At 45.2% G+C, this 12,002-nt stretch overlaps 1 protein-coding gene across 1 annotated transcript in view; it reads right to left on the bottom strand.

The window, feature by feature from the left end:
* Positions 1-12,002, bottom strand: part of TGM1 (transglutaminase 1) — a 45,502-nt gene extending 33,500 nt beyond the window's left edge. The window contains exons 1-6 of the mRNA XM_062512354.1: positions 11,907-12,002; positions 9,783-9,965; positions 8,875-9,105; positions 7,680-7,853; positions 6,388-6,486; positions 4,368-4,482 (exon numbers count right to left, since the gene is read on the bottom strand). Of these exons, the coding sequence (XP_062368338.1) occupies positions 4,368-4,482; positions 6,388-6,486; positions 7,680-7,853; positions 8,875-9,105; positions 9,783-9,965; positions 11,907-12,002 (898 nt within the window). The remainder of the gene's footprint in view (positions 1-4,367; positions 4,483-6,387; positions 6,487-7,679; positions 7,854-8,874; positions 9,106-9,782; positions 9,966-11,906) is intronic.

Genomic DNA, 12,002 nt, shown 5'->3' with positions numbered 1-12,002 from the left:
CCAGTCCATCTCAGTCCCCTCCCAATCCATCCCAGTCCCGTCCCAGTTCCATCCCAGTCCATCCCAGTCCCCTCCAATCCATCCCAGTCCATTCCAGTCCATCTCAGTCCCCTCCCAGTTCCATCCCAGTCCATCCCAGTCCATCCCAATCCATCCCAGTCCATCCCAGTCCATTCCAGTCCATCTCAGTCCCCTCCCAGTTCCATCCCAGTCCATCCCAATCCATCCCAGTCCATCCCAGTCCATCTCAGTCCCCTCCCAGTTCCATCCCAGTCCATCCAGTCCATCTCAGTCCCCTCCCAGTTCCATCCCAGTCCCGTCCCAGTCCCGTCCCAGTCCATCCCAGTCCATCCCAGTCCATCCCAGTCCATCCCAGTCCATCTCAGTCCCCTCCCAGTTCCATCCCAGTCCATCCCAGTCCATCCCAGTCCCCCTCCCAGTCCATCCCAGTCCATCCCAGTCCATCCCAGTCCATCCCAGTCCACGCCCATCACCTCGGGCCGGTGGAACTGGGCCCCGCAGGCAGCGCAGAACTGGTGATGGCACTGGGAGCACTGGAAGTGCAGGCAGCCCCCCCGGGCCAGGGCGAAGCAGTGACGGCACCGGGGACACTCTGCACAAAATATTCCCAAATTTGGGACACCGGGAAAGTCAAATCCCGAATATTCCCAAATTTGGGACACCGGGAAAGGTCAAATCCCGAATATTCCCAAAATTGGGACACCGGGAAAGTCAAATCCCGAATATTCCCAAATTTGGGACACCGGGAAAGGTCAAATCCCGAATATTCCCAAAATTGTGATATTGGGAAAGGTCAAATCCCGAATATTCCAAAATTTGGGACACCGGGAAAGGTCAAATCCCGAATATTCCCAAAATTGGGACACCGGGAAAGGTCAAATCCGAATATTCCCAAATTTGGGACACTGGAAAGGTCAAATCCCGAATATTCCCAAAATTGGGACACTGGGAAAGGTCAAATCCCGAATATTCCCAAATTTGGGACACCGAGAAAGGTCAAATCCCAAATATTCCCAAAATTGTGTCATTGGGAAAGGTCAAATCCCGAATATTCCCAAAATTGGGACATTGGGAAAGGTCAAATCCCGAATATTCCCAAAATTGGGACACCGGAAAGGTCAAATCCCGAATATTCCCAAAATTGTGATATTGGGAAAGGTCAAATCCCGAATATTCCAAAATTTGGGACACGGAAAGGTTAAATCCCGAATATTCCCAAAATTGGGACACCGGGAAAGGTCAAATCCCGAATATTCCCAAAATTGTGATATTGGGAAAGGTCAAATCCGAATATTCCAAAATTTGGGACACCGGGAAAGGTCAAATCCCGAATATTCCCAAAATTGGGACACCGGGAAAGGTCAAATCCCGAATATTCCCAAATTTGGGACACTGGGAAAGGTCAAATCCCGAATATTCCCAAAATTGGGACACTGGGAAAGGTCAAATCCCGAATATTCCCAAATTTGGGACACCGAGAAAGGTCAAATCCCAAATATTCCCAAAATTGTGTCATTGGGAAAGGTCAAATCCCAAATATTCCCAAAATTGGGACACTGGGAAAGGTCAAATCCCGAATATTCCCAAATTTGGGACACCGGGGAAAGGTCAAATCCCAAATATTCCCAAAATTGGGACACCGGGAAAGGTCAAATCCCGAATATTCCCAAAATTGGGACACTGGGAAAGGTCAAATCCCGAATATTCCCAAAATTGGGACACCGGGAAAGGTCAAATCCCGAATATTCCCAAAATTGGGACACCGGGAAAGGTCAAATCCCGAAACATTCCCAAATTTGGGACACCGGAAAGGTCAAATCCCGAACATTCCCAAAATTGGGACACTGGGAAAGGTCAAATCCCGAATATTCCCAAAATTGGGACACTGGGAAAGGTCAAATCCTGAATATTCCCAAAATTGGGACACCGGGAAAGGTCAAATCCCAAATATTCCCAAAATTGGGACACCGGGAAAGGTCAAATCCCAAATATTCCCAAAATTGGGGACACCGGGAAAGGTCAAATCCGAATATTCCCAAAATTGTGTCATTGGGAAAGGTCAAATCCCGAATATTCCCAAAATTGGGACACTGGGAAAGGTCAAATCCCGAATATTCCCAAAATTGGGACACCGGGAAAGGTCAAATCCCGAATATTCCCAAATTTGGGACACCGGGAAAGGTTCAAATCCCGAACATTCCCAAAATTGTGTCATTGGGAAAGGTCAAATCCCGAATATTCCCAAAATTGGGACACTGGGAAAGGTCAAATCCTGAATATTCCCAAAATTGGGGACACCGGGAAAGGTCAAAATCCCAAATATTCCCAAAATTGGGACACCGGGAAAGGTCAAATCCCAAATATTCCCAAATTTGGGACACCGGGAAAGGTCAAATCCCAAATATTCCCAAATTTGGGACACCGGGAAAGGTCAAATCCCGAATATTCCCAAAATTGGGACACCGGGAAAGGTCATATCCCGAATATTCCCAAAATTGTGTCAAAATTCCTCATTTTTTCTCCAGTTTTTCCCAATTTTTTTCCCGTTTTTCCTACAATTTTTTCCTGATTTTTTCCCATTTTTTCCCCAATTTCCCCCCATTTTTCCGCATTTTTCCAATTCCATTTTTTCCCATATTTCCCTATTTTTTCCCCATTTTTCTCCATTTTTCCCCAGATTTTTCGCCATTTCCCCCAATTTTTTCCCAATTTTTTCCCATTTTTTCCCCCAATTGTTTCCCAATTTTTCTCCCATTTTTCCCCAATTTTTTCCTGATTTTTTCCCATTTCTCTCCCATTTCCTCCATTTTTTTTCCCAATTTTTTCCCATTTTTTCCCCAATTTCCCCCCAATTTTCCCCAATTCCCCCATTTTTCCGCATTTTTTCCCAATTTTTTTCCCATATTTCCCTATTTTTTTCCCCATTTTTCTCCATTTTTCCCCAATTTTTCGCCATTTCCCCCCAATTTTTTCCCAATTTTTTCCCATTTTTTTTCCCCAATTGTTTCCCAATTTTCTCCCATTTTTCCCAATTTTTTCCTGATTTTTTCCCCATTTCTCTCCCATTTCCTCCATTTTTTTTCCCAATTTTTCCCATTTTTTCCCCAATTTTCCCCCCAATTTTTCCCCAATTTCCCCCCATTTTTCTGCTTTTTTCCAATTTTTTTCTCCCATATTTCCCCATTTTTTTCCCCATTTTTCTCCCATTTTTTCCCCATTTTTCCCCATTTTTCCCCAATTTCCCCCCAATTTTTCCCCAATTTTTCCCCAATTCCCCCCCCATTTTTTCCTCTTTTTTCCCCAATTTCCCCCCATTTTTCCCCATTTTTCCCCCAATTTCCCCCATTTTTTCCCCATTTTCCCCCAATTTTTCCCCATTTTTCCCCGAATTTTTCCCCATTTTTTCCCCATTTTTTCCCAATTTCCCCCCATTTTTCCCCATTTTTTCCCATTTTTTCCCATTTTTTTCCCAATTTCCCCCCAATTTTCCCCCAATTTCCTCCCAATTTTTCCCCAATTTTTCCCCAATTCCCCCCATTTTTTCCTCTTTTTTTCCCCAATTTCCCCCCATTTTTCCCATTTTCCCCCAATTTCCCCCCAATTTTTCCCCAATTTTTCCCCAATTCCCCCCCATTTTTTCCTCTTTTTTTCCCCAATTTCCCCCAATTTCCCCATTTTTCCCCCAATTTCCCCCAATTTTTCCCCATTTTTCCCCAATTTCCCCCAATTTTTCCCCATTTTTCCCCAATTTTTCCCAATTTTTCCCCATTTTTTCCCCAATTCCCCCCAATTTTTCCCCAATTTCCCCCCAATTTCCCCCCATTTTTCCCCATTTTTCCCCCAATTTCCCCCAATTTTCCCCATTTTCCCCCAATTTTTCCCCAATTTTCCCCCAATTTTTCCCCAATTTTCCCCCAATTTTTCCCCATTTTCCCCAATTTTTCCCCCAATTTCCCCCATTTTTTTTCCTCATTTTTCCCCCACTTTCCCCCAATTTTTCCCCATTTTCCCCCAATTTCCCCCCAATTTTTCCCCATTTTTTTCCCCATTTTTTCCCCAATTTTTTCCCCATTTTTCTCCCATTTTTTCCCCATTTTTCTCCCATTTCCTCCATTTTTTTTCCCAATTTTTCCTCTTTTTTTCCCCAATTTCCCCCCATTTTTCCCCATTTTTCCCCAATTTTCCCCCAATTTTCCCCCATTTTTTTCCCATTTTTTTTCCCATTTTTTCCCATTTTCCCCAATTTCCCCCCATTTTTCCCCATTTTTCCCCATTTTTTCCCCATTTTTCCCCCCCTCGCTGTTTTTTTGTTTTTTGTTTTTTCCCCCCCTCCCCCCGTTCCTCACCGATTCCGATCTCTCCCAGGAACGTTCCCAAATCCTGGGGGGGTCCCGGGGGGTCCCGGGATCGGAGCCACTTCCCAAAATCCGCGCAGGACAGGGACGAGTGCCGGGGCTCCCACTGGGCACGGAAGGGTTAAAAAACAAACACAAAAAACAAAAAAAACAAAAAAAAAAAAAAAAAACAAAACAAAAAAAAAAAAACAAAAAAAAAAAAAAACAAAAAAAAACAAAAAAAAACCAAAAAACAAACACAAAAAAAACCCAAAAAATAAAAAAAAAAAAAAAAAATCCCCCAAAAAATGCCCCCCCCAAAAAATCCCAAAAAAAATCCCCAGAAAATCATCAAAAAAATCCCCCAAAAAATAATAATAAAAAATCATCGAAAAAATCCCCCCCCCCAAAAAAAATCCTCAACAAAATCCCAAAAAAATCCCCCAAAAAAATCCCCGAAAAATGCCAAAAAATCCCCCCAAAAAAATCCTAAGTAAGTCCCAAAAAAAATCCCCAAAAAATCCCCCAAAAAATCCCCAAAAATGCCCAAAAAATCCAAAAAATCCCAAAAAATCCCCAAAAAATCCCCAAAAAAACCCCCAAAAAACCCAAAATCCCCAAAAATGCCCAAAAAATCCCACAAAGAAATCCCCCAAAAAATCCCCCAAAAAATCCCCAAAAAAATCACCAAAAAATTCCAAAAAAAAATCCCAAGTAAATCCCCAAAAAATCCCAAAAAATCCCAGAAGAATCCCCAAAAATGCCCAAAAAAATCCCCAAAAAATCCCAAAAAATCCCAAAAAAAATCCCAAGAAAAACCCCCAAAAAATCCTAAAAAATCCCCAAAAATCCCCCCAAAAAAATCACTGAGAAAAACGGCCCCGAAATGGCCAAAAATTCCAAAAAAATTCACCCAAAAATTTCCCCAAATTCCACAAAATTATCAAAAAAAAAAAAAAAAATCCCAACAATTTCCCCCAAAATCCTCCCAGTTCATCCCAGTATAAACCAGTACAAACCAGTAAGAAATATCCCAAACCAGTATGGACCAGTATAAATCAACAAGACAAAAAACCCCAAACCAGTAAAAAAACATTCCAAACCAGTATGAACCAGTATGAACCAGTAAAGAAAAATCTCAAACCAATATAAACCAGTCGGAACCAGTCTAAACCAGTACAAACCAGTAAAGAAAAGAACCCAAACCAGCCAAAACCAGTATAAACCAGTAACCCCCAATCCCTTTCGTCCTTCCCAATCCCAACCAGTACAAACCAGACTAACCCCGAATCCCTTCCCAGTATCTCCCAGTTCATTCCCAGTTCCCTCCCAGTCCAAACCAGTACAAACCAGTAAGGAAAAACCCCAAAACCAGTATAAACCAGTATAAACCAGTAACCCAAATCCCCATTTTCTCCATTTTTTCCTTGTTTTGAACCCTTTAATCCCCCTCCCAGTTCGTTCCCAGCACCCTCCCAGTCCAAACCAGTGAAAACCAGTGAAAACCAGTCCAAACCAGTATAAACCAGTATAAACCAGTACCGGGAGCTGGCAGCGGGGGCAGCAGCGCTGCTGGCACTGGGGGCACTGGGCCGGACCCCGCTCGGCCTCAAAGATGAACCCAAACGAGCACTGGGAACAAACTGGGATTTACTGGTTTGAACTGGGAGGCTCCCAGTAAGTCCCAGTTTAGACCAGTAATGAATAGAACGAAACCAGTAAGAAAGCAGCAAGGTAAAATCCCCTCCCAGTTCCATCCCAGTTCTCTCCCAGTTCATCCCAGTCCCTCCCAGTTCAAACAAGTAATGCCCAGTAAGAAACCAGTAAGGAGAAAACCCAAACCAGTATAAACCAGTAAGTCCCAGTAACCACAAATCCCCTCCAGTTCGTCCCAATACAAACCAGTAACCCCACACCCCATCCCCGTACAAACCAGTAACCCCAAACCCCATCCCAGTACAAACCAGTAACTCCCAGTAACCCCCAGCCCCCAAACCAGTCCATCCCAGTATAAACCAGTATAAACCAGTACGTGGGGGCACCACAGGAACTGGGGGTCCCTCAGCAGCTCCAGCTCCGTCAACTTCTGGGTGACCAGGCCGAAGGTGTCGGGGTCCAGACAGCGCCGCAGCTGCTCCCAGTATAAACCAGTATAAACCAGTATGAACCAGTAACCACTCCCAGGACAAACCAGTAAGGAAAAAAACCCAAACCAGTGAGAAAAAAAAAAAAAAAAACCCAAACCAGTATAAACCAGTAAGGAAAAACGGCGAACTGGGAAGTCCCAGTGGGTTCTAAAGGGTGTCAGGGGCTCCCAGTATGAACCAGTATGAACCAGTATGAACCAGTATGAAGCAGTAACCACTCCCAATACAAACCAGTAAGGATAAAACCCAAACCAGTACAAACCAGTAAACCCAAATCGCCATTGGTAACTCTTTGATTCCCCCCCCCTCCCCCCCAGTTCATCCCAGTTCACCCCAGTTTATTCTCAGTTCCCCCCAGTTCATCCCAGTCTCCTCCCAGTACAAACCAGTACAAACCAGTACAAACCAGTAACCAAGTTTCCATTTTCCTCCATTTTCCCCCCACTTTTAACCCTTTAATTCCCTCCCAGTTGCTCCCAGTGCCCTCAAATCCCATCCCAGTTTATCCCAGCTCCCTCCCAGTTCATCCCAGTTCCCTCCCAGTACAAACCAGTAACCCCCAATCCCCATTTCCCTCCGTTTCTCCCCCATTTTTCCCCCGTTTCTCTCCGTTTTTCTCCCTCCCAGTCCCTCCCAGTTCCCTCCCAGTCCCTCCCAGTTCCCTCCCAGTTCCCTCCCAGTATAAACCAGTACAAACCAGTACAAACCAGTAACCTCCAACCCCCATTTTAACCCTTTATCCCCCATTTCCCCCCCATTTTTCCCCCGTTTTCCCCGTTTTTTCCCCCTCCCAGTTCCCTCCCAGTTCCCTCCCAGTACAAACCAGTACAAACCGGTACAAACCAGTACAAACCAGTACAAACCAGTAACCCCCAACTCCCATCTTAACCCTTTATCCCCCGTTTCTCCCCCACTTTTCCCCCTTTTTTTTCCGTTTTCTCCCCGTTTTTCTCCCTCCCAGTCCCTCCCAGTCCCTCCCAGTCCCCTCCCAGTATAAACCAGTACAAACCAGTAACCCCCAACCCCCATCTTAACCCTTTATCCCCCGTTTCTCCCCCATTTCCCACCCGTTTTTCCCCGTTTTTTCACCGTTTCTCCCCGTTTTTTTTTGGGGGTTTTTTTTTTTTTTTTTTCCCCCCACCCCTCCCAGTATAAACCAGTACAAACCAGTACGAACCTGCGGCTCCAGTGTGGACCAGTACCAGAGGCGCTGGGCCTCGTCCCGGAGGTCGGGCCGGCCGCAGCTGGGACATCCCAGAGCCTCCACCCCCCTCTCCCGAACGCCGACGGTGAAATGGAGCCGGAAACAATCGGGACACAGCGGGCACGAGCAGCCCGGCAGCCACTGCATCTGAAACCAGTACGGACCAGTATAAACCAGTAAGGGACTGGTTCGGTACCGGTGGGGTTCCTATTGCTACCACGGCGGTCGTTGAGGGAATTGTAGGTGTTCAACAGACAAACCAGTATGAACCAGTTCAGCCCAGTTCAGACCAGGAAGCCCCCAGTCAGACCCAAAACCCACAAACCAGTATAAACCAGTATAAACCAGTATAAACCAATAATAGCGTCACTGCCCCAAATAGAATTGGAGTTATTAAAACGCCAAACCAGTATAAACCAGTAGCTCCCAGTTCATCCCAGTAAGGCCCCAGTAAGCCTCCAGTTAGACCCAGTAACCACAAACCAGTATAAACCAGTATAAACCAGTATAAACCAGTATAAATCAGTATAAACCAATAATGGCGTCACTGCCCCAAATAGAACTGGAATCATTAAAACGCCAAACCAGTATAAACCAGTAGCTCCCAGTTCATCCCAGTTCATCCTACTGAGCCCTTATTAAGCCTCCAGTTGATCCCAGTAACCACAAACCAGCATAAACCAGTATAGACCAGTATAAACCAGTATAAACCAGTATAAACCAATAATGGTGTCACTGTTCCAAATAGAATTGGAATCATTGATATGCCAAACCAGTATAAACCAGTAGCTCCCAGTTCATCCCAGTAAGACCCCAGTAAGTCTCCAGTTGGTCCCAGTAGTCCCACACCAGTATAAACCAGTATAAACCAGTATAAACCAATAATGGCGTCACTGTTCCAAATGGAATTGGAATCGTTAAAATGCCAAACCAGTATAAACCAGTTCATCCCAGTCTTTCCCGGTCCCCTCCCAATACAAACCAGTACGATCCCAGTACAAACCAGTAACCCCAAATCCCCATTTTCAGCCTTTTAATCCCCTCCCAGTTGCTCCCAGTGCCCCCAAATCCTTTCCCAGTCCATCCCAATTCCCTCCCAGTACAAACCAATAGAATCCCAGTACAAACCAGTACAAGCCACTACAAACCAGTACAAACCAGTACAAACCAGTTGCCTGGGCAGCCCCCATCCGCAGACTGCGCACTCGCACCTCAGCCTCCTCCTCAGAGCCGCCCGGTCCGGGCACGACCCCACGGCCTCCACCAGTTCTCCCAGTAAAGATTCCTTACTGGGATCCGCCACCAGTCCCAGTCCCAGTTCACGGCCCAGTGTGGCCACCAGTAAAGCCCGGCCCCAACTGGCCACGGGCAAAGTGGCCAAAATCTGACGGACCAAAGCCTGCGGGAGACGGACCAGTATGGACCAGTATAAACCAGTATGAGCAAATGGGAAACCAGTAAGGGAAAATGGGAAACCAGTAAGGAAAACAACCCAAACCAGTAACTCCCAGTTAGCCCAAATCCACTCCTAGTGACTCTAAAGCACCTCCCAGTTCATCCCAGTAAGAACAAATCCATTCCCAGTTCATCCCAGTAACCCCAAACACCCTCCCAGTACAAACCAGTAACCCCAATCCCCATCCCAGTAAAAACCAGTAACCCCAAACCTCCTCCCAGTTCATCCCAGTAACCCCAAACCCCATCCCAGCAAAAACCAGTAACCCCAAACACCCTCCCAGTACAAACCAGTAACCCCAAACCCCATCCCAGTATGAATCAGTAAGCCCAGTCCCCCTCCCAGTACAAACCAGTAACCCCAAACCTCCTCCCAGTTTATCCCAGTAACCCCAAACCCCCTCCCAGTACAAACCAGTAACCCCAAACCCCATCCCAGTTCATCCCAGTAACCCCAAACCCCATCCCAGTATGAATCAGTAACCCCAGTCCCCCTCCCAGTACAAACCAGTAACCCCAAACCTCCTCCCAGTTCATCCCAGTAACCCCAAACCCCCTCCCAGTACAAACCAATAACCCCAAACCCCATCCCAGTACAAACCAGTATAAACCAGTACAAACCTGCTGGTCGGCCCTGTTGAAGTCCAGGGTTGGCTCCGCCCCCCGGAAGTGACGTAAGTGGAAGGGGCGGAGCCTGATCTGCTGCAGCTCCCTTAGCGCCCCCCAGTGGCTGCCCTCGTTCCGCTGCAGCGCTGCCGAGGCCGAGGCCTGGTCTGGGAATCCCAGGGTGGACAGGAAGTGCAGCTGGGACCAGTATGAACCAGTATGAACCAGTATGGACCAGTATGGGCCGCTACAGACTGGTTTAGACTGGTTTGGATTGCTTTCGACCAGTTTGAACCAGTTTAAACCAGTAAAATATGATAAAATGACCATTTTAACACTAAAATCTGTCTGTTTGGACCAGTATGAACCAGTCTAAACCAGTATGAACCAGTATGGACCAGTACGGGCCGCTACAGACTGGTTTAGACTGGTTTGGATTGCTTTGGACCAGTTTGAACCAGTTTAAACCAGTAAAACAGAATAAAATTGCCATTTTTTGACTAAAATTTGTCTGTTTGGACCAGTTTGGACCAGTATGAACCAGTATAAACCAGTATAAACCAGTATAAACCAGTACAGGCCACTACAGACTGGTTTAGACTGGTTTGGATTGCTTTGGACCAGTTTGAACCAGTTTAAACCAGTAAAATATGATAAAATGACCATTTTAACACTAAAATCTGTCTGTTTGGACCAGTATGAACCAGTCTAAACCAGTATGAACCAGTCTAAACCAGTATAAACCAGTACGGGCTGCTACAGACTGGTTTAGACTGGTTTGGATTGCTTTGGACCAGTTTGAACCAGTTTAAACCAGTAAAACAGAATAAAATTGCCATTTTTTGACTAAAATTTGTCTGTTTGGACCAGTTTGGACCAGTATGAACCAGTATGGACCAGTACGGGCTGCTACAGACTGGTTTAGACTGGTTTGGATTGCTTTCGACCAGTTTGAACCAGTTTAAACCAGTAAAATATGATAAAATGACCATTTTAACACTAAAATCTGTCTGTTTGGACCAGTATGAACCAGTCTAAACCAGTATGAACCAGTCTAAACCAGTATAAACCAGTACGGGCTGCTACAGACTGGTTTAGACTGGTTTGGATTGGTTTGGACCAGTTTGAACCAGTAAAACAGAATAAAATTGCCATTTTTTGACTAAAATCTGTCTGATTTGGACCAGTTTGGACCAGTATAAACCAGTTTAAACCAGTATGAGCCAATATAAACCAGTATGGCCCAGTATGGGCCGCTACAGGTTGGTTTAGACTGGTTTGGACCAGTTTGAACCAGTTCAAACCAGTTTAATCCAGTAAAACAGAACAAAATTGCCATTTTTTTTTGACTAAAATTTGTCTGATTTGGACCAGTTTAGACCAGTATGAACCAGTATGGACCAGTGCAGACTGGTTTAAAATGGTTTAGATTGGTTCGGACCAGTTTGAACCAGTATAAACCAGTAAAACATGATAAAATGGCCATTTTTACACTAAAATCTCTCTGGTTCGGACCAGTTTGGACCAGTTTGGACCAGTATGAACCAGTATGGACCAGCACAAAGTGGTTTGGACTGGTTTGGTACGGTAAAAACCAGTAAAAGTTATTAAAATGCACAAAATCAGTTTTTCAACGAAAATGCATCGTATTTGGACCAGTACAAACCAGTTCAGACCAGTATGGACCAGTACAGACTGGTTTGAGCTGGTTAATACCGGTATAGACCAACATGAACCAGTAAAAACCAGTAAAAGACATTAACATCTGCATTTTTAGACAACAATCTTCCTGGTTTCGACCAGTTTGGGCCAGTATAAACCAGTCTGGTCCAGTATAAAACAGTTTGGGCCAGTATAAACCAGTCTGGTCCAGTATAAAACAGTATAAACCAGTATGAACCAGTACAGACTGGGTTGGACTGGTCTGGAGCAGTATAAACCAGTACAAACCAGTAAAAAATATTAAAATACAGCAAAATCTCGGGTTTTTAAGCTACAATTAAGCGCACTGGCACCAGTATAAACCAGTTTGGGCCAGTATGGACCAGTATGCACCAGTACAGATTGGTCGGGACTGGTTCAACCAGTCTTAACCAGTTAAAACCATTCAGAAAACACAAATTTCCGCCATTTTGAAACCATTTCCGCCATTTTGAACTTGATTTCCGCCATTTTGAAACCAACTTCCGCCATTTTGAAACCGACTTCCGCCATTTTGAAATCAATTTCCGCCAT

This window comes from Cinclus cinclus, chromosome 36, assembly GCF_963662255.1.
Source record: "Cinclus cinclus chromosome 36, bCinCin1.1, whole genome shotgun sequence".
Lineage (NCBI taxonomy): Eukaryota > Metazoa > Chordata > Aves > Passeriformes > Cinclidae > Cinclus > Cinclus cinclus.
This window is presented reverse-complemented; position numbering and strand designations above follow the sequence as displayed.